The sequence below is a fragment of the Poecilia mexicana genome, unplaced genomic scaffold (assembly GCF_051168715.1).
Source record: "Poecilia mexicana isolate PSO_F unplaced genomic scaffold, ASM5116871v1 scaffold_15, whole genome shotgun sequence".
Taxonomy (NCBI): Eukaryota; Metazoa; Chordata; class Actinopteri; order Cyprinodontiformes; family Poeciliidae; genus Poecilia; species Poecilia mexicana.
In genome coordinates, this window is record NW_028263384.1 from 29,857,916 (window position 1) to 29,880,716 (window position 22,801).

General features: G+C 37.5%; 2 protein-coding genes across 2 annotated transcripts in view; both read right to left on the reverse strand.

Moving 5' to 3' along the window:
- The window catches only part of sorbs1 (sorbin and SH3 domain containing 1), a 74,043-nt gene extending 72,628 nt beyond the window's left edge, over positions 1-1,415 (reverse strand). The window contains exon 1 of the mRNA XM_088013223.1: positions 1,027-1,415. The gene's annotated coding sequence lies outside the window, so the exon portion shown is untranslated. The remainder of the gene's footprint in view (positions 1-1,026) is intronic.
- A 2,058-nt stretch (positions 1,416-3,473) lies between these two features.
- pik3ap1 (phosphoinositide-3-kinase adaptor protein 1) lies at positions 3,474-22,506 on the reverse strand. The gene is made up of 17 exons (XM_015008007.2): positions 22,190-22,506; positions 20,447-20,872; positions 19,311-19,567; positions 18,703-18,847; positions 18,471-18,613; positions 18,244-18,376; positions 15,062-15,258; positions 14,190-14,367; positions 14,052-14,114; positions 12,961-13,215; positions 12,170-12,226; positions 9,640-9,833; positions 9,495-9,567; positions 9,206-9,373; positions 7,623-7,693; positions 5,812-5,915; positions 3,474-4,226 (listed from the first exon to the last, which is right to left on the reverse strand). The coding sequence occupies exons 1-17, from the start codon at positions 22,218-22,220 to the stop codon at positions 4,115-4,117; spliced, it is 2,607 nt and encodes an 868-aa protein (XP_014863493.2). The 5' UTR covers positions 22,221-22,506; the 3' UTR covers positions 3,474-4,114.
- Positions 22,507-22,801: the final 295 nt, after the last annotated feature.

Consider the following 22,801-nt stretch of genomic DNA (forward strand, 5'->3'; position numbering starts at 1 on the left):
TATCGCTCAGGGTGGCCCAAACGTTTAGGAGCTGTGGTACCTCTACAGACATGCTGTACGTTTCTACTGTTTACACCCGGAAATTTCGCCCATGTGCACAACGCTGGAGGGAAAAAAGACGATTTTTTTACTTGCCGTTCACAGCCACGCTGCCGCGGTAAAACAATCCCGTTAACATTAAACGTGGAAATGTAGGAACTACGCCTTGCTCCGATATTAGTCCTTTAAGCCTTGAGATGTTATAAAAAGTACTCCTCAATTAAAGCTGCTTAGCGTTAATTGCTAACCTTCAGCTCACTGATAAGCTGGTGGCCATCTTTGTTGGAGCCAAGCAGAGTGTAATGCTAACCAACCAGTTAGGAGAAGTTGAAGCCTTCAGACACGCCCTCCTCATTTGCATAACGAGGAAGAAATGCATAAAGAAATGTAAAAGTAAAAAGAAAATGGCAAAAGAACAAACACTTGTAAAAGGAAAATGCAAAAATAAAAAATATTGATAAAAACCCATATATAAGGAAAAGGAAAAACTATAAATGTATTCCTGCTTTTATTTTTAATTATGTCAGTCTTGGTTCTCCGTACAGCAACTCATCAGTGGCACAGAAACTGGATATGTATATATGCGGGCGCCATGCTAGAGGGGCGCCACATTAAGGCGGAAAACATATTTCTATATTTCTGTATTTACTCATTGACCCCCCCCCCTCCCCCCCGGGGGTGCCTGTAAAGTGGTTAGCTGCGCCCCTGCAGAGTGCTGCAGAGTGGGTCGCATTTCCACGGCGAGGGTTTGTGTGTGTACACTGCAGCAGCGGCGGCTGCTGTCCCACTGCCACAGCCACGGAATAAAACACGCACCGACCAACTAAAGTACACAAACTGGAACAAAACCACTGAAATGTTGAGAAGGACTCACTTTAAATGACGCCATCATGACTTAAATTCAGCTAATAGAGGAGAAGAAAGGGTAAAATAATCATATTAATAATGATTTAAAAATAATAAAAACCCCGCGTCAGGACAGCTTACCTCGCCGTGTTGGTAATCCAGCTTTAGGCTCGGGGTGGCAGACACACTTCACCGAGCTCCGCAGGCAGCGTCCCGGCTGTCAGCGCCCCACCGTCCTGCGTGATCACCGCGGCGCATCCAAGGAGCCTCCGTCCCGGCCGGCCCGGGGGGCATGGCCCTTCACAATAAAAGCCCGGTCAGGAGGAAGCAGCCTGTTATGTCTACTTACGGCTTGCCTTACAGTTGATAAAATAAAAATGAAGTTGATAAAAAAAAACAACAACAACCCCATAATAAAATAATATAAGTAATTTTAATAAAAAATAAAGAATATTAATAAATATTAAAAATGTTAGTGGATTAAACAAACTCAAACCTCAGTTTTTTATGTCTACAATTATGGTTTTGAAGACAATATTTAACATTTATGTTTCTAAAATGCTTATTAAAAATATATAATAATCTATGCAAAAACAACCAAAAGGGATCTAAAACTTTTCAGTAACTAATTGATATGGATGGTGAGAAATTATTGGATTCAAATAAAGGTTTATCATTTGTTTTTCAAGTTTGGGGTCAAAGGTTAGATTTAGGTTGTAGGTATAATATTATTTAAAACAATAAATAGGAAATTTAATTAATTAAAACCCCCTCACTGTAATATTTTTTGAAAGTACATCAGCTTTAGAGCATATGTTTAAAAACAGAAACTTTAATTGAACTGAATCTGTTTTATTTTGAAGGGTTAAGCAGGAAGTTCCTCCTGGAAGTCTGAATTTATATAAACCAATAAGATAAATTACTATTTAAACTTTGATTCAGCAGACAGCTGAGTTTGTAGATGAGAACATTTAGATGGAGCCCACCTGCCAAGTACAGAAGGTTAGAGCGCCATCAAGTGGCCACATTATAACACTACAGCTCGGAGCAAAAAAAAAAAAAATGAATATTCTTCTTTACTTTATTATAAATTATTGCCTAAAACCAAGGTGTTTAATTTTACTGTTTGATTTTCTCAATTTTGTGTTCCCATTTCTTATTTCATGCTCCAGTATTTGGTACAACAAAATATATTTTTTTTTTTTTTTTATTATCCAGGTTTCATTATTTCTCTTAATTTTGCAGTAAACAGAATCCCAAATTTCAAGAAACTTAATCAAAATCATCATCAATGATTTACAAAATTTATTTCCACAAAAACCAGAGTTTTACTTGTTATTATATGTATTATTATTATTATTATTATTTTGCATTTAACTGAAAAGAAAAAGTATCTTGCAAGTGTCTTCAACTTTGGTTTGGACACCATTGAATCAGAAGAACAATGAAAGCAGAATTTGGTAGAAACCAATTTCATTTACCTGAGTAGCTTTATGGGGGGAAAAGTTATTTTAAGAGTATTTTATAACTTTTACTTCTGTGATTTTATTATGAAACAGTGCTACTCTTATGTGAATACTTTATGTAGGTACTCTGCCTTCCTCTGGATAAAGGATAAAAATGTTTCACTTCTGCAATACATCGCAAAAATCAGAGAGGGCGCTATTGGACCGATTTAGAGCCAAGATTTAAAGAAGTCAAAACTGGCACAATATATTAGGGCCAATTTAGATAGAAAACATTTTACCAAAGAACTCAGAAATTTTTAGATCAATCTCAGAAATTTTCTTTTAAAAAAAGAACATTTTTGAACTTTTCTAGAAAATTTCTCAGAATAATGCCAAAACTTCTGAGTTTTTTCTCAATATTTTTGAAATTTGCAAGAAATGTCCTTGTTTGATAAATTCAGAGCTTGAGAAGTTCAACATTTTGCTAGAAAAAAGCTGAACATTTCTCAGTTTGAAAATTTGCAAGAAAAATAACCTCAGAATTTTTTTAGAAAAAAATGTGGTTATTTTGGAATCTCAAAAATTGAATATTTTGAAAAAAAAGTGAAATTCTGATATTTAAGAAATTCCATAGAAAAAATAATATTTCTGAGCTCTAAGTCAAAGATTTGTTAGGAAAAAAAAATCAGAAATGTTGACATTATTCTCCGATAATGTCAACAAGAAAAAACATTTAATATTGTCTAAAGTAAAAAAAATTGACTTTGAAACTCAATTTCAATTTTTCTCTAGAAAATTTCTGAGATTAATGCAATTTTTTTTAGCAAATTTTCAAGCTCAGAAACTGCCAGAGGAAAATTTCTTTCAAATTTTGAAAATTTGCAAGGAGATTTCTGTCAAATTTCAAACATTTGAAAGAAGAGACATTTTGAAATTAATCTCAGAAATGTTTTAGAAAAAACATTTGAAAAAAATTTCAAGGCAAGCATTTTCAACTTTTCAAGCTCATACATTTCCATTTTTTTCTGAAAAGTGTTTTGGCAGAAATGTGCTCCTTTTTGTCCTTTCTGCAGTACCGTAGGTAACAGTAACACGCCGTCGTAAAACTCATTTCTTCCAGCAGCAACAAACAGCCGACAGTTACTTTGGGAAACCTTTTATCAAGCACAACAATGCAAAGTTACACCATTTAAACTCGACTGTGCAAACAAGAGCAGGTCAGGTAAAGTAAGCAACATTAAGGCAGAATTTACACTGATATTTTACAGCAGCACATCCAGTCTTCATACATAATTTACAGGCGTTTCTGTTGGAGACGGGTCCATCGGTCCGACCCGACGCAGCTGACAATTAAAACCTGCAACATTCACACCAAATCATCTGCCTGGACTCTGATGCTCTCATGTGCAATAAAACACATAAAAAGTGTCTTAAAGGAACAGAAGAATCCATAAAAACCATCCTGAGCTCCTGCTGGACTCAATAAATTAAATATCCTCCCTGTGATGCTGGAACATGGACAACAGATTTATGTGTGAACTTTAGTTGGACTAATTTGGGGGTTTAAACATCTAGTGTGACCCTAAATGGCACTTTTACAAAAATATCTTATTTACATTCATTATAATGTCAAATAAAAAACATAATTCACAGAAACAATTCGCACTATTTTTTTCAGATCACAAAACAAAATCTCCAGAGCATCACGTTCAGCCGCAGGGAGCCACCAGTTCTCCTTGGTACCGGTGGTTCAGTCCGACCGGGCTGCAGGCGGCCGGCCATCACCGGCGGCGGGGAACCGGCGGCGCCGCCTGCGTCTGTCTGGGCGCGGGTCTCTGAGGAAGGGCGCGCGTCGGGCAGGAAATGTAGCGCTCGTGCACCGTCTCTGGCACCCTGCAGAAAACACAGCCGTCACGAAAATCCTGAAACTAATCCCAGAACATTTCTAGAAAAAAAATTAGAACGTTAGAAAAATTTCCTGACACTGTTTATAGACTTTGTTTGAAAAATGTTTATTATCATTATTTTATATTATCTACTAAGAATCAGGTTTTGGAATAAATGTGACATATTCATGGCCGAGTTACTTTGTTTTTTGAAAATTGAATGTTTAATTTAATGCTGAGCAGCAAAAAGGGGAAAGAATTCACATTAAAATAGTTAAAACTGTAATGTTGCTAATTATTGTTAAAATCCTAAATAGTAAATGTCCTGGTTCTGACTCTGGTCCATTAAAATAAAAAATTTAATTGCATAGCAGTTTTATTTTGCCATTAGCTGGAAATTAGAATGAATTTAAACCTGCAAGGACAACAAAAGTTATTTTGATGATAATCTTGTTATATAATAATCAGTAATTTAAATTAAAAAATACTTTATTAAATGCTGTAACTCAATAATTAAAATTCTTCAAGAAGTTTCTACAATAATACAAGAACATATTCTTAAATGTTCATTAGATGTAAATTTAATAATTTTTAACACTGGAAGACATTTTAAAAACTCAAAATAAGTAAAGAAAACAACAAATGAAATGAATTATGAAGACTGTAAACAAAATTACCCTAAAACAAACGGCTAGTTGAGACCAAAACACCAAACTGAAGACTTTTACCTTCCAGTTTTTGGTAGAATGAGAGAAAAGATAAATCATGCAAACAGAAATGACTGAGTTTGTTTTAATTTATCTCGTAATTAATTGATTTATTGGTTATTGCTGCGACAGAATTAGACGCATCTGAGCTGCATCGTCGTTTTGTTCTCTGAAAGCTTCTCGGGCTGTAAATAAATCAAACGCGCGTTTTTCACAGAGCGCTGCACTTTCCCATGTCGCTGTTACACATCTATCAAACCACGCGGCCTACTTACAAACATTTAGTCTTCTCGGATTAGAAAAAAAATGTAAATGTGTCGCCTCATCAAACTAAAAACAGCGATGCTGATAAGATCTTGCAGTTCCACGAAGCTCGGATGAACAAACCCACCCAGATGAATCGCACCTCCATATCAGGCTTTCAGGTTAAAGCAGCACATGTGACATTTAATGTCTGCCCTTCTTAACTCCTGTCGTTCTGATGAATAAAGTGTTTGGAAATTCTGCATCATGCCAATAATAAAGGTCACAGGATATTAATCAGTAGATATTTATTTCGCAGATCTTTTTATTGTGTAAAAGACACAAACAATTTACGCTTTGCATTTTTTCTTCTGGAAAATGTTGAACTCAGCCGTTAAATTTGGTGGAAGGATGACATTTCTGGACCTCGGTCTAAAACTGTCACCTAAACGTTTTTGAGAATGTGACTCTGCACTGCAGATATTTATAGGTCTGTATTTTTTTTATATTATTACTGTCTTACTCTTCCCCTCCAGCTCACAGCTGCAGACTCGCTGAAGTGTGAACGCTTCCTCTTTATCACCAACTGACTCTCTGGTTGTTCTTCAGCGGCACCTTCTGCCCCTAATTACGCCTCCTTACCTTTCTGGGATCCGCGGAGGAAGCCTGGGTGGAGGAATGCCGGGCGCCGGGTCAGAGGGTCGCGGAGGCCGAGGAGGAGGAGGAGGAAGATTTTCCACTGCGTCCTTTAAAGATCAAGGGGAAACATTAAATATGTGAACCATACAGGGAAAATAAAATCAGTCAGAGCAACGCTTAACGTATCAGGAAGGACGAAAACTAAGATTTACCAGATTTATCATTTAGTTTATCATTGCATAAGCATGAATGAATAAAACTGTAAATATGAAGAAAAAGAAAAGCTAAATGTCTTTTAAAGGTGACCTAGTGCTTCCTTGAATAGGTTCAGATCGGAGGCCTAAACAAAACATGCTCATTACATTTTTTGCACAAAATCGTCACTCTGTCACTTTAAATCCAAATAAGCTGCTACTGGCCACGCCCCCAAAACTCAACGCTTACACTCGCATGTAAAAATGATTGCGAACAGATGTGCAATTATACAACCATACATCTTTGAAAAGCATTAGTAGAACCTCCTGTACAGCCAACAAGAATGCAGCAAGTGGTTTCTGGATGGTGAGTCAACAACAGAACTCTTGGCTTTTCCAGCAGCCATTGCACAGCGAATACAGCGACCTAAGTGCTGGAGCTCTTGCGTTGCTAGGTAAAGGGCAGAACTCTGCTGGGGTTGCTAGGCAACGGGCTGGGACGTTACATTCTGGAGGTTTTTGAAACAGCTCATTTTCTAGACACCAAAAATCACAAACATATTGCCAAAAACCTGGTTGCATTGTTTTTAGAAGCAGTAAACCAAAATGGAAGAACAAAAACAAAAGTTTTGCATAATAGTTCCTCTTCTATTTGATTTGCACAACTGTCAAAGGCTCTGATAATTTTTATTGTTCCTTTTTTGGTATAGATGCAATTAAACAGGGTGTACTTTCTTTTGTTATGACAAGATGGAGCCGCTTTAAAAATCACACATTAAATTCCACACATGGTTTTGACACAAGTGATAGCCGGATTAACTGAACATTAATGCAGAGCTCAGACTTTGGGTCAGAACTTCCTCAAGCTGAGAGTCAAAGTTCCCAAAACACAAAACAGAACAAAGCATGAAAACAAAACTCCCACCGTTAACGAACGGCTACGGCTTTATGCATCATCAAATACAAAATATGAGCGAGATGTTTGAGCTGCAGCGAAGATAAAATCTGAAGCAAAGATTTCTCAGTCACGATTCTGAGTTACAAGGAGAAAGTATCAGGTTTGAGAGCAAGGTTTTTGTTCTCACGGCACGATTTACACTGCAAAAACAGAAAATCAGTTATTTTTTAGTCTAGTTTCTAGACACACAAAACTTTAGTTAAAAACAGATGTCATCTGTTGAAGGAGATTGTTGTTGGTGGAAAGAGTCATGTGAAAAAAATGTTACTGCATATATTATCACTGACCTCTCTGCACTGCAAAAACACAAAGTTATGTTTTGGTCTATTTTATAGTGCAGATATCTCAGCATACTTGAAATAAAACAAAATTGATTTACAAGTACAACAAATACAAGATAAAAGAGCTTGTTTTAGGTCAATAAATCCTTAATATTGATGAATTTCAAAATAAATCTTTTCCATGTTATAAGTGAATAATCTGCCACTGAAACTATAAAGTTTTCATCAATATTAAGGAATTATTGATTATTTCTTGCTGAAAAGTTACTTTGTCTTATTTCCAGTGAACTAAAATATTCCACTAGAAACTAGAGCAAAAATACTTGGTGAGATTTTGTGTTTTTGCAGTGCACCAAGACAAACCCGAGGTTCTGAGCTCACCTCGAAGTCCGGTTCTGTCCCGCTGCTGAGGCTAAAGTTGCTGTGAGTGCTGAGTCGGTTGCTCTCTGTGCCTGAAGTGAAAAGAAAACAAGTTGGAGTAAAAAGAAAACACGTGATTTGTAGTTAGTCTGAGGTGAGAAGCTGTGGTGAGTGACGGCGTAAGGCCACTCAGTACGGCTGCTGCTGCTGCACAGAAAAATCAACAGAGAGAAAGTTACTGTCAACATCAACATGTTGTCAGGAGCAAATTTCTGAATGATTTTAACTCTGAAACCTAAATAAACAACACCAGTTGGAGCTTCTGCAAAGAAATCTCATTTAACTGTGTTTGAATAATCAAAATGTAGGAATGAAACGTTTCCTCAAGTACATATTTATCAAAAATATGTTATTTTCTCTTTAAAACCGAGGTTATTATTTGAGGCTTTTTGATTCACTGACTAAACAAGTTACAGTGCAAATCGGTCAAAACATTTTTAGAAACAGGAAAAAACAGATCAATAGATCTTTTTTTTTTTTTAACCTTTCTGAGCTATTTCATGAACTAAATGTGTAAAAATAGAACCATGTTCTGCATTTTCTCATGACCAGATACTGAAAGTGTAACCGGAGAGCAGCGGTAACAAAAAACCTTCAAAAAGTCCATTATGTTCACAGGAAATACAGCAGTAAAACCAGCTGACCAAACGTCCTGGAGCTCAGCTGGGGATGCTCGGTTACGGGTGTCCAATGGGCGGAACTCCACTGGGGTTGCTAGGTTACGGGGGGAACTCCACTGGGGTTGCTAGGTTACGGGGGGAACTCCACTGGGGTTGCTAGGTTACGGGTGGAACTCCACTGGGGTTGCTAGGTTACGGGTGGAACTCCACTGGGGTTGCTAGGTTACGGGTGGAACTCCACTGGGGTTGCTAGGAAACGTCGCAGAAACGACTCATTTCCCAGACACCAAAACACATTATTACAAAAAAAACCAGCAGAGTGTTTTTTTTTAGACTGTTGGGCTTTTTGAAGCAGTAAAACCCCAAATGGAAGCATAAAAACATGCAAAATGTGAATTTTAACACCAGATATTTTTTCCTACTGCATTGAAATTAAATTTTGTATTTTTATTGTATTATTTTTTAATAAATTAATAAAATGACCCAAATGGAAGTATAAAAACATGCAAAATGTGAATTTTAACACTATATTTTTTCCCCCACTGCATGCCAGTAAATATATATATTTTTTTTGTTTAATATTATGCCACTGCAATAAAAGATGTATTTACTTTGTGGCATTTCCACATCTTTACTAGACAAAAACAAATACTGTTTCTTAAAATCATAAACAATACTTTTGATTTACAGTATTTTGCAATTCAAATTTCCTCTTTTGGAGAGAGTAAGCCTCTAAATATAGAAATTATTCCTCATTTCTTTTTTTGGAAAATATTTTCCATGTGTATCCTGGTAACCTTTTCTCCCATCTACTGGAGGCACCTTGAACACACCGCTTGCTCATCACAGGTGCAGCTCTTTTCCGAATAGGTTACTCTGTATTCAATAATATTCATCCCTAAAAATAAAATAAAAAAGACTCACTCGATGTGCTGGACGTGCTGCCAGTCTTCCAGCTCCCTCTTTTGATTGGCTGAGCCACCGGAGGGGGTGGAGCCACCATTCTGGGTGTGGGTTCGTACACGTCGCACTCTACTGTCATGTTGGATCCCCAATAGAGGTTCCTCTGCAGCGGTGCACTTATTTCATAATCTGGCAGAGACGAAGCAGACCACATCAGACACCATGAGCTCAACAGGAAGTCGTGTGATCGCGGCGCATCAACAGATAGAAACACAACAAGATGTCGACATGTCAACTCCAAACACCTCACCGATTTCCTGCCCCGTCTTCTCTCTCTCTTTGTGACGTCTCGTGATGCTATCTCGTAGTTTCTTCAGGTTGTCCTTTAAGGAAGAAGAAGTAAATGTGAGGTTTACGGCGCTGCTATCACACGAGGATGTTTGTTGATCATCTACCTGCTGATAGCGCAGAGAGTTAGCGCGCCGCTCGTGGTCGAACTGCCACGCTTTGAACTCCTGGACGGCCTCGTCCACCGTTATCTCCCCCACTTTGACCCGCTCCTGCAGGCAGATGAGCTGCCGCTGCCCCGGGGTCTTCATCCCGCCGTAGGGGTCATAGGTCGAGGAGGGAGCCTCGCTCACAGGGCGAGCTGAAAAAAAGAAAAGTGGGATGAATATTTTATTTTTCCCCATATTTCATTGTTTTGATCAGGACACATATGACAGGAGTAGGACGGCGTTTTGTGCATAAAGGAAAAAAGGAGGAGAAAGTTTCTGCCTCAGAAATTTTTCTCAGAAATTTTGTTAAAAATACCTTGGAAATGTTTGAGCCTAAAATTTTTTATATTTGCTAGAAAATAACTCAGAAATTTTATAGAAAAAACAAGGAAATTTCTAAGTTTGAAAAGTAAAAAATTTGCTACAAATTTCCGTGATTAACATCAGAAATTTAGTAGAAAAAGAGCTTGAAACAGAAAATTTGCAAGAAAACTTTAGAAAATTTTAGACTCATCTCAGAAACTTTGTAGAAAAATCTTGAAAATGTCTGAGCTTGAAAAGTCAAAATATGCTTGAAGAAAATTCAGAAATTTGGAGATTTGGTTAAAAAATGTTCCAGAAAAACTTTGGAAATTGGGAGTTTTCTGCAGCAAATTTTGGACTTTTCACACTGAAATTTACACTTCTTCAGTTTGAAGTGTAAATTTCACTTGAAACTTCTGCTCTAAAAAGCTTCTGAGATCAATCTCAAAATATCTGCGTTTCGTTTTTCTAGCAAATTTTCAACATTTCAAGCTCAGAAACTAACTTGTTTTTATCAACTTTTAGAAAGTTTCAAATGTTGAAAAATTTCTAGTTTTGAAACTCAGAAATAAGTACATATTGGTGTAGAGGTAAAAGAAAAACCAATAAATTAATTTAAATGAGTTAAAGGAACAATAATACTTAAGAACTACCTAAAAGAAGTACTTCTGAGAAACAAACACGTTGGTGCTGGGGGAATCTGAGGGTTTTTTCAGGCAGTGGTCGGACTCAACCGCAGAATAAAAGCCACGTCTACAAAACCAACAACTGTTGCCTTCGAGCTTAAAATACTGTAATAGTAGTAATTGTATAAATAATAAACATTTTAAACTCCCTATATATTTTTCCCATCTTTGTTTGGGTTGCAACAACATAAAATTACTGCTTTTTCCCCCCACGTTTTCAAATATTTCGATTTTTTTTGAGTCACCTTCTAAAATTGTGAGTGGCTCAAAACTTCAGTACAAATTAATTTTAATTCGACAAATCTTATCTGCCTGTTTACATCTAAAGAAACGCCGCGGCTGTAAATCGATGAAGTTTAGAGTGGAGCTGCTCTCAGCAGCGTTAATGTCTGAAGGAAGTTGTTTCGTTGGAAGGAGATATGGTTGTAAACTTTACCCTGACCACAGAGCTATCAGCAATGACTGCTGGTTTTATTTGACCAAGCTGGTGGCACAGACTCTCGCATGTCTCACAGCAGAAACGCCACAAAGGTTTACATACGTTTGTTCAGCTCAACAGGCTCAGGTTGTGTTTGCAGCCGCAGAAAATAAACCAACATCGTCTTTCATTTTCCTAATAACAAATGTCAGAAAATGCTGCAAAAATATGAGCCTCTTTTCAAGATCTGGTAATTTACTCCAGGAAAGATTAGACTAAATTATGAAGTGAATAAATTAATTCACTGTACGACAAATTAAAATGCACTCAATAATTTCCATTTACGTGTTTTTTTTTCTCTATTTCTACTAAATATATTTTGGCTGCTTTGTAACAACAGATTCTAATCAAATGCATTTAAAAATTGCAAAAAGTGCTAAAATTAAATCCAAATTACCACCTACCACACTACCAGTGTAGTCTTTGGACATATAATGATTTAAAGTGTAAATAACAATACAACAAAAGCACATTAAATATTATGTCAAAGCTACAAAAGTGGACATCTCAGCATTTTTCCTCAATGTTAAAACATGCAACTCTGAGAAAAGCCATAAAAGCTGCATTTCAGTTTCTAGGGTCTTAAGTAAACATGTTCAGTGTCAAAGTTCACAACAGGACTGAGTAAAGCCTGAAAAGGCTGAGACCGGTGGCCATAATGCAACACATCAGCAAAACACAAAACCACACGTCGTACTAGCTGCAAAATATCTAAAGATCTGAATTTTGAATTGTTCCTTCCTGTAAATCATCAATTTACAGGCAGAAAATATGTAATTTACAGGAAGGAAAGGGGGAAATTCAAGGTGTCAAAGTCCAGAGATGTTTATGATTAAAGTGCATATTCCATAAAGAAATATCTGAGTTTGCAAAATTCACAAATTGTTGTTGCTAAATTACATTCCACCATGGTGAAACAATAAATAAGTCAATAAAAAAGCTCTTTAAACTTTTTTAAAGGGTTTAAAAGCATGTTGCTGCTTCTCACGAGACTAAAAGTCTCCAACAGAAACCGTCTTACCTGCAGGACATTCACTGTCCACCGAGTTACGCTTGGACGCGTCTCTATCTGAAAAAACTGCAAATAAAAAACACAAAAACATTTAATGAAACTAATACTTTTAATCAGAGGAAATTAACTTAAAGGGTTTAAACAGGGCTGGCCAAAACCTTTCTGAGGCCCAAGGCAGATTTTTATTTGTGCCCCCCCCCATACCAACACCAGATGGTTTATCACTATGTGTAACATACCTGCTGTCATTAGCACCATTTGCAATGAGCTTACATTATTACTGATTTTAACCTTACAGGAGTAACAAACTAAAAAGCATATTTTGAATTTGAAATCTCAAATCGTGGCAGCAGCAGCTGTAGTGGCACCTCTGGTGTCAGTGGCCGCTGCCACGATTCCAGTTTTATTCTTTCGAAATAAACTTATTCTTATTCATGTTCAACATTCAACCTGCCACAGAAGCCGTGGCATCGGACACAAAAGCAGACACTCGGAAGCTACAGGAGTTTCCGGCAGCCATTAGTGCCACTCTAGCTGCCACTGCCACAGTTTGAGGTTGTTGTCTCTCCACAGGATGTGATTAACGGTTATTTATGTAACAACTATGAAAACAATGTAGAAATGCTTTCTCCACGGGTAATAGCATTAGTTCATATTATTCAGTGCTATTTTATATATGCATGTTGCTGGCTTGGTGCTCTTGGAGGCCCCCTGGTGGTGTGGAGGCCCTAAGCACCTGTTTAACTTGCATATGCCTTGGGCCGGCCCTGTGTGTAAAAACGTAGCAGTAAACAGCAGACCTCTGGAAATGTAGGTTGCAGGTCGTTCAGGTTCGGGCTCAGCCTCGGGTCTGGGGATGGGGGCTGGAGGGCGGTTCTGGACTCCCGGGTTGTAGGTGCTGTTTGTATCCACGGTGTCATAAATATCCTCTGGACAGATGTTGTACGGGTCCTCCTCCTCCTCTATTTCATCAAAGTTGTTGTGTTCGTTCCTGTCATGGTTCTCGGCTCTGGGCGGCACGGCGTTCACTTGGTTCTCGTCGGCGTGAGGTTTCGCTGCCAGACGGGAAAAAACAAATACATTCAGAAATGAGGTTATTATACTGAATAAAAACTAACAAAGTAATGAAAACTGAATATATGGAATACAAAAGTTGAATATTTCATCAATAATATTATTATCCTGCTGGTCAAATTTTACATTACATACAAAATCTTTACCAACTTAAAAGAACGAGTCTTTATTATTTTGTACATCTTTAAAAAAAAATTCATGCAGAACCAGCAATCAAACTTTTCTCAATTATATCAGAGTTTAATTTGCTGTTAACCCCAGATTTTATTTTTATTTGTGCTTTAGAGTCTTAATTTTACTGTTTTTTTCTATCCTGATATTTTGCTTATGTGTTCTGCCATTAGTTATACCTTTGTTATACTTTGTTCAGGCTACTATTAGGAGCAATATTTAAAATATATTATCTGTAAAGAAAGTCAAATCTGAAATGTTTTTATGTTACGTCTTGCTCTTCTGTTAAACAAATAAAAGAAACAACCTAACAAAAAAATGCCAGAACTGATTGTTGTTCAACAGTAATTGAAAACATTTTTGGAAATGGTATCTTCTGTATGCACAGTCACAATACTTTCACTTTTTACTTTTTAACCAACACTACTATTATAACTATTAAAAACTAGACTAAAACTAAACAATATTTAACTAAGAAAAACTATCAAACACACTCTAAATACAAATTAAAACTAACCGAATTCGACAAATAAATAGTGACAACGAAATAAAGATAAACTATAACGAAAATGCCAAAACTATAATTTTGGTAATATTAATAATTAATAATATTACTGTATGATGTAAATTAAATAGATAAAAATACCTTGGAAGAACTTCCTGAGCATAGCTTCTTCTGGATTCTCATCTACTGCAGTCATGACTTCATCTGCAACAATCGTGTCACACCATCAGCAACATTTTGAAAGAGTTTGAAGTATTTTTATCACAGAGCCAATCTTACATAAGTCTTCTGCACACTCAGGGTCGAGGCCGAGCATCGACTCATAAATATCCTCGGTGCAGCTGGAGTACTTCATCATGATGTCCTGAGAAGAATTTGACATCGGCTCGTAGATTTCCGGCTCATTATCCAAGTTCAAGTTTTCTTCCAGGTGCGACTGGAGCAGGTCTGCCGTTTCCTGGGAGGGTTCCAACAAGACTTTTAAACTCTGATTATAAATGTTTCATTTAAAAATGTTTACTATGTAGGGATGCAAACGATTAATCGACTTAATTGTTTATTAGATTAAAATAAGTTCCAATAGGCCGCAGTTTGGCCGCCACCCAGCAGAGGGCGCCGCTGGGCAGCCTTACGAAGCGGAACCGTTAATACAGAATCTAGAAGGCGGCGGTATCCCTTAAAAAAAGAAAAACGGTCCAAAGAGAGCCCGGTGTGGGATGCTAAATGGATTCCATGCGGTTCTGTTTTGAAATATAAACACTTTATATGTTTATATTCTTAATATATAAAAATATATTACCTTAATAGCGCTGATTCAGCCGAGCTGCAAGACGGACCAGTTCAAATTCTCAACTAAAAATGATAATGTGCTACCAACGCGAGGATGTGAGTAAACCACAATTTTCAGTTTATTTAGTCAGTATTTAGTACAGCCGACACAAAATAAAGTTAGAATTGAATTATGTTTTTGGTTAAATTCAGCATATTATGAAAAAATAGCTCTTTCTGTTATGTAAAGACGGTGAGCCCTCTTGATAAAAGGGAAAACTCAAGTTTTTAAGAAAATGGCTTCTTATAACTTGATTGCTAATCGATCGATAAGCGCAATCAACTTCAGATTAACTCGTTAATCGATTCATGAGTGAACTTACCACAAATTCGTCCATGAAACGTCTGAGGTCCTGAAAGCCGCTCTTCTCTGCCAGTGTGTTTGGGTAGTCGCCATGTTTGTTCATTACACTGTAAGCCTGCAGAGCCCCGGGGCACCGCAGGAGGGAGCTCATGAGCTTCTTCAAGCCATATTTGGCCGCAAAGTGGAGCAACGTGGGCAGCTCTTCGTTGCGCTGATCTGAAACACAAACAGACTGTAAATCTAAATCGTGAACTAAGTGAGCATCATTTGGAAAGCAGAAGCAGGAGAGAGTTTACTCAGGGGTAAATGGAAAAAGCTGCTTGTGTCCAAAAAAAGAGTCTACACATCCGTTTTGTTCTCAATGCACTGCAAAAACACAAAATCCTAAAAAGTACTTTTGGTGTAGTTTCTACAAACACTCTAGTACACTGGAAATAAGACAAAACTAACAAATAACTTTTCAGGAAGAAATTAGAGAAACAAAATATGTTATTCATTATAAATATTTAGTTTAGCAGCTAAGTATTAAGTTTGGAACTAAATATTTAGCTCCAATCTAAATATTTAATCAACAAGCTAAATATTCAGTTTACCAACTAAATATTAATATGTGCTTAGCAAACCCAACTATTTGATTAGCATGCTAAATATTGAGTTAACAAGCTAAATGTTGACTTTACCAACTCAATATTTAGATCCAAACTTAATGTTTAGTTAGCAAGCTAGATAAGGAGTTTACCAACTAAATATTTACTTCCAAACTAAGGATCCAGAAGCTAAATATTATTTTATTTAGCATGGTAATTGATTAGCACTTAGCATGATAACCAAACTAAATATTTGCATGCTACATATTCATTTAGTGTGATAATTAGTTTACCACATAAATAAAGGTACTTGTTCCATTGGCAGATTGTTTATTTTGTGACAAACATCTTGTTGTGAGTGAAATTATCTGCCAGCAGAATAATTTAATGTTTTGCTGAAAAGTTACATGTAACCTAATTTTGTCTTACTTCATGTCTGCTGAGCTGTTTGTAGAAACTAGATCAGAAGTTCTTGGTAGGAGTTTGTGAAACTGTTTGCAGATTAGTTCCTAAAATAGACTCACTAGTTTCTCACTGTACCAGGACAGTTTGCCCACACTTTAAGACATTGCATGAGGCTGCCTGGTTATTTTGTTGCCTTGCATCAAAACGTTCCTAGTTCCAATCCCAACCTGGAGTCTTTCTGCATGTTCTCCCTGTGCATGCGCAGTTTCTGTCTGGATACTCCTGCAACTTCCTCTCACCGTCCAAAAACGCGACTGCTTCTCTAATCTGACTTTATGTATCAATGTGAATGTTTGTTTATTCTGTCTGTAAGGATAAGCAGGCAGACAGTGGATGGACGCATCATGCATGAATTTAGACCAATGTCCGCTCACATGCATATATAATTATCTATCATCGATTTTGTTGCAGGAGCTAAAATGGGGAAGCTAGCTTTCACAAAACGAGGTTGTAAAATAAGTTCTTTAAGCCAAAAATGATTCAAACTGAGTTTAAGTTCTGCAGTCCCAGTCACCGATCCCCTTTGCTGCTGCATTCAGGGTGAGAATCAACCCTGGGAGTGGTGCGAGGAGGAAGTTCACAGCCAGAGCTCCATGATAGAAACTCAACACCGGTTCTCATTTATTAACCAAAAATAACAGGATGTATTCAAGGACAACTGTGTATCGTATGTGTAATGATTCTACGATCTAACACAGCCTTATCTCAGTCACTGTTTTATAATCTTCCCAATCATCTGCAGCAATAAAATCCTCTCAGCCTGAACGTGATTCCTCTCTAAAGCAGCCAGATAATGTCCGCACCGGTTGTAAATGTAGCTGTAAAGTAAAGTAGCTGCATGCGCTTGATCTGATTCTGCATTTGCATAAAGTTTGAATGTTGCGCTTCATGATTTGCAGCACAGAAAGTAGCAAGACTAAAGGCAAAAAGTCTGTGTAGAAAAAATGGAGGCAAGGTGTCGACGTTTTAAGCTTTACCCATTTGTTTGTAATGCTCCAGTTTGACGCTTAAGTTTACCAGAAATTGTCTGCACTTTTAACAACCATCTGCCACTGCAAAAGGAGAAGTGCTGATGCCAATGTTAGCTTAGAGTTTAGAAGCGTGGAAAACACAGGCTGAACTGTGACAATGTATTAGGGCCATTCACCCTGCATTCAGACTGAATTTCCACCAAAAATATTCAGAAATGTTGAGATTATTCTCAGAAATTTACTTTAAAAAGTAGAAATTTCTGAGTTTGAAAGGTCAAAATTTTGCAAGAAAAAGATTTTTTTTAAAAATTAACTACTCAGACATTTTTTTAGACAAAAACACTTGGAAATTTCTGGGTTTGAAAAGTAACAAAAATGAAAATTTTGAGATTAATTTTAGAAATTTTCTAAAAAAAAAACAAAAACTTGAAAATTTCTCAATTTCAAAAGTTGAATCTTTTTTACTTTTCTGAGTTTTTTTCTTGCAAACATTTGAGCTTCACTGCTCAGAAATTTACACGTTTTTTCTAGAATTTTACTCCTTTTTTTATATACAATGCTAATACGTCATTGTACTGAACGGTCTCGTTCTCATCCTTCTTGTCACTGCTAAAACTACAAACCGAATGCAGTTGTATAACAAAGCAGCAACGACTTCTCCTGGTCATCGAAATTCTTTCAGAGTAATCCAGTTCAATGGGAGAAAGCCCAGACCGAGCAGTGAAGGAAGATTAAAGTCAAGCTGAATCGCATAGGAACACTGCAAAATGCAAAAGTATTTTTTGGTTTAGTTTCTAGTGCAGATAAATTATTTCACTTATAATAAGACAAAGCTAACTCACAAGTAACTTTTCAGCAAGATAATTAATAATTTCTTAATATTGATGAAAAAGTTCTAGTTTCCCTTGCATATTATGTCACTTATAAGAAAATTTTTTCCATATTGTCAGTGAAACTAGTACTATTTTATAAATATTAAACATGTATTGATCTAAAACAGGTTCCTATATCTTGCAGAAAAGTTACTTGTAAATTAGTTTTATTATTTTAAGTGTGGTAAAATATTTGCTCTAGAAAATAGACCAAAAATACTTGGTGAGATTTTGTGCTTTTGCAGGGTTGCGGTTTTATCACCTCAAATCCTTTAGCTCAACATGAAATCAGAAAACTTTACTCACAGGCTGACATATTGTCTTCTTCAATCTGTTTGACTCCAAAGAGCTGCAGACCGGATGGAGGCATCCTGGACTTTAACGAGTCCGTTAGCAATGTGTCCACTGATTCTGCTGAGTTGGAGGTCAAGTTAAAGGCCTGCAAGCAAAAATCAGTTAAAAAAACGTCAAAGAATAAAAAAGCAAACAAACTGAAAAACCAGGACAGACAAGAGGAAGCAGAAGTGTCTCACCTGGCAGATGAAGTTCACGGGGTCAGCAGCCTGTGTCAGATACCGGCTAACTTCTCCCATGCTGGTGTAAAATGTGACCGGACTCAGATCGACACGCGAGCCGTCGGCATGCAGAGTGAGCGAAGTCACGCCTGCAGGCATTTCTGTGTAGAAATGGCAGAAGAAAACACAAAGATAATGAGATAGTGTTTAGGAAATGCATCAGAGAAACTGTCTTCCTGCCGATGCTCGCCTGGTGCGGAGACGCTGACGGTGAACTCGTTCTCCACCGAGGCCAGAACCCGTTTGGACGCCGCGCCTTCAGGTGAGAACTCCACCTCCACCGGCGACCCGAAACCCACTCTGCTGCTGAAGACGATGAAAATCGTCTCTTGATCCTGAACAGAACAAACCAGAATACATATTACCTATAATATTTGATTGATTGATTGATTGATTAATCATTCTTATCGATTAATCAAATATCTTTGTTCGAGATATCAAATATCTAACTTATTAATAAATCAAAGATATCTATTTGATGAACCGATCTTACGATTAATCAAATCATCTCTGTTTAATTAATCAATTTTATCTATGATCAAATATGCATTTGATTAATCATTCATATCGGTTAATCAAACATTATTGCTATTTGATTAATCAGTCTTACAGATTAATCAAATATCTCGTAATTAAACAAAAATTCTCGTAGTTTGGCTCTAATACATCACTTTTTAGAAATATTTTCTGTATTTTTTATCTTTTTAGAAAAGAAAGCAAACATAAGCTCCATTAAAATCAAAAATCGGACATTTATCCGGTGTCGCCCAGCTCTGGTTTTTATTTCTTCATCCTCACCCCACACTGAACTCTGCTGGGCTGAACGGTCAGACATGTTGGTTGGGTCGGTGACCTGATGCGTTCTCCTGCTGAATCTTCGCCGCTCGCTCGCTCCTCCTCCTTCAGGAACGTTTCGCTTTGCTCCTCTGGCTCCGCCTCTTCGCTTCCACCTGCCGGGGGGTTTTCATTGGAGAGAGGCGAAACCGCTGCTGCGGCGGAGATGAGCGACTCTGCTGCAGGATATTCGCTCTGAAGCTCGGCCTCCGCTCGTCTGCCTTCAAACAAAACAGAAAAATTATCTTTAAAATCCTCAAATTCTTCCAATTTATCAGGCACAGCTGGGATAAACACTTTAATATCCTTCTTCTTTTAGGGTTTAAGGAGGAATAAAAACATTTTAGATGCAAAGAAAGCTTTAGATCGATCCAAAATATTGATAATATGGCTAATAGGTTTAACATCAGATATGATGAGATCAATACTTCATTTTCCCTCTTGAAATGTTTTTGGTTTAAATATTTTGTTTTGATTTACTTTAAAATTATAAATGTCTGCACTTCGCTGATTCAACATTTTCTTTTTATTTGCTCTCAAATGTTTTTTGTACTTTATGTGGAAAAACACAAATTTTCTTTGTTTTTCTATTTTTTCCAGATAAATTTGTTTTTAGAGTATTTCATAGACAGCTATAAAATTTGTCCAAATTCTGTCCTTGTTTGGACAAAACAATTTAAAGGAAAAACCACAAAAACACCTGAAGGTCCGAAGTTTGATGATAAATCAACAAAAAGTAATAAAAAGTATCAGTATCAGAGAAATGGGCCCAATATTTACTTACTTTACTTTTTTACGATAAGATAGGATTAAATAACGTTCACTTCTTTTTACTCCTTTTCACATTTTCTCTTGTCCTACTTATTGCTTCTTTTCTTGTTTTTAAAATCCTGTTTGAAATAAATAAATTAAATGAATTGGAAGAACAATTTATTAAATTAATTTTAGAAAATGTTGGTTTTATCCGTCTGTCCGTCTTAAAGACATGGTAAAATTGAAATTTCCAAATGTTAAAATCAAATCTCTGCAGATGTTTCAAACCAAAATGTGGATAAATATTTAATTCCAGTCGTTTGTTTTGGTGATGAACGTCTGCGTACTGTCAGCTATTGACTCCAAAACGGTAGAAACATAAACGCCCGGCTCGTCGTCGGCGTAGAGTTTCCTCCAGCTCGGCCAGTCCTCGAAGTACTCCATGTTCATGTCGGCCTCCGCCACGCCGCACAGCAGCGCCACCACCCTGTGTGGAGGGTAGAGCAGTCTGTGCAGCGCGCCGTGCAGATCCGGGTCGTACAGGATGTCCAGGAAGAATCCCGTTAGCAGCACCACGATGCATTTGCAGCGCTGGAAATCCTCAAAGTTATATCCGTGGAGCTGATCGGCCGAGCTCACGGCGTAGAGCAACACGGAGCCCCGGCGGAAATGTTTGGAGGATTTTAGGATCTGCTGCAGGTACGCGGCCCACTCCTGGGCCTCCTCCGTGTGCAGAATCAGCAGCTCAAACGCCGAGGAAAACTCAGACATGGCTGCAAAACAAAGCATTGAAGCGCGTTTTTAAAATGCACCAAGGTGGAAAAAGAAAACTTTAATCAGTGGGTTTAACCTCAACCTCTTCTGATTCAAACTACACTGCAAACACACAAAATGTTACCAAATATTTGTGGTCTAGTTTCTAATGCAAATATCTTAGTAAACTTGAAATTAGACAAAACTAACTTATAACTAACTTTTCAGCAGTAAATTGACTCTTGTCTTAAGGCAATACTTCCTTAAAATTGATGAAAAGTTCTTGTTAAATATTTATATTTAGTTTCTTGAGACCTACAAATGTAGTTAGGAGTGAAATGGTTGCCCTGCGACAGACTGGCGACCTGTCCAGGGTGACCCCGCCTCGCCCGGAGATGGGCACCAGCACCTTCCGACCGGGTGTAAAGAAAGTGGATGGATGGAGTGAAATGGTTAGCATTCTCCGTTATTTAGAGCTGCTGGATCAGTTTTTATCTCGCTAACTCAATATTTATTGTGCTAACCAAATTTTAGTTTCAAAGTAAATATTTAGTTGGTGAACTCAGTATTTATTTTACTAAGTAAATATTTAGTTTGGAGATAAAATAAATATTTAGCATGTTATCCACATATTGGAGCTAAATATTCTAAATATTTTATTTACCAACTAAATATTTAGTTCATAACTAAGCTTTGAATAATGAAGCCACATTGTTTGCTTGTAAATACTGACATTCTGTGTTTTTGCAGTGTAATGGTAAATTTCAGCGACGTTATTCGCTGCAGCAGGTCGTGTGAAACGCGGTGCAGCATTCCAGCTGCTGGAAGTCAAGGTGACTGGCTGAGGGATGAATGTGTGAACTGTGTGAGTCAACGGCGAGTTGAGCAAACATCGCTGTGTGTCAACACAGCTCTGAGTAATTCTGTTTGACTCATTACAGTCGCTAATCGGGCCGAGTTCAGCTCTGTTCCTAGACACCGAACGGCAGCGCTCGCCTTCATCAGCGGCCGAGCGCTGGCATCTGCTGCGGAGACGGCCCAAAACTAACCGAATCAACGCCAAATGTGTGTGTGGTGGTCTTTATTAATTAGCTGCTGTATGCATTTAACCACACAGGATGCAGACGTGCTTGTTTCCTCTTTTTTTCCTTTTTCTTTTTTTTTTAGCTAAGATGTTAATTCTCAATGAAAGCCCGACCAAATGCAATTCAGCAAAAACGATGGCTAAAATAATCGAAAAACGAGTAAATTCCGGTAATTTCCCAGAGAAGTAAGCAGGAAGTGAGAGGACTTGTGATATTTGGGTGTAAAAGTCTTAGGGAACGGGTGACACTCACCTGACTCAGTAATAGATGGGAGTCCTTCCATAGTTCGGGCTCAAATCTGCACAAAATCATCCCAAAAGCGGCGCCATTCCTCCAGATATTCTCCTTTTTTCCAGCTCCACCGAAGCTCTCTCTTTCGCTCGTCAGCTCACACTAACCCGGCGATTACCAGCTCTGGCCCTTTGCTGAGTCGTATAAATAGCAACACTTTAGTTTCCTGATTTTGGTAGCTCTGCCCCACTTCCTGAAACAGTTGAAGAAGTGAGAAAATGCACCCTTGTCTCATCAGAAACTGCAACAAGTCTGCCGTCACCACAGCCTCGTGCGCCTTCATGTCACTTACATGTTTATTTAAAACAGCATGTTGCAGACACAGACGACACGTTAAATTTAGGAAGCATACAAACAGAAGACGCATCCTACATCTTCATAACAGGCAACAACATTTTAGGTCACAGTTTTTGCTTGTTCTCCATTTAAAAAAACAAACAAGAAAAGCCCCATTAACACACAAACGTATCGATTCACCTGTGAGCTTCTTCCTATTTTTCACTTCCTTAACAAGGTGCAGTCTGGCAGGAGACTTTCACACAAGCCTGTGAGATCAGAGTTCAAATTCTCACT

Bases quoted from the DNA above. Each gene is read 5' to 3' on its own strand.
- pik3ap1 (XM_015008007.2), bottom strand. From the start codon at position 22,220: ATGGAAGGACTCCCATCTATTACTGAGTCAG. The intron at 18,848-19,310 runs GTGAGGATGAAG...TGTTCTGTTCAG, and splicing joins CCAGCAGAGTTCAGTGTGGG to GATCAAGAGACGATTTTCAT. The intron at 12,227-12,960 runs GTCTGCTGTTTA...TTTTATTTGCAG, and splicing joins TGCAACCTACATTTCCAGAG to TTTTTTCAGATAGAGACGCG.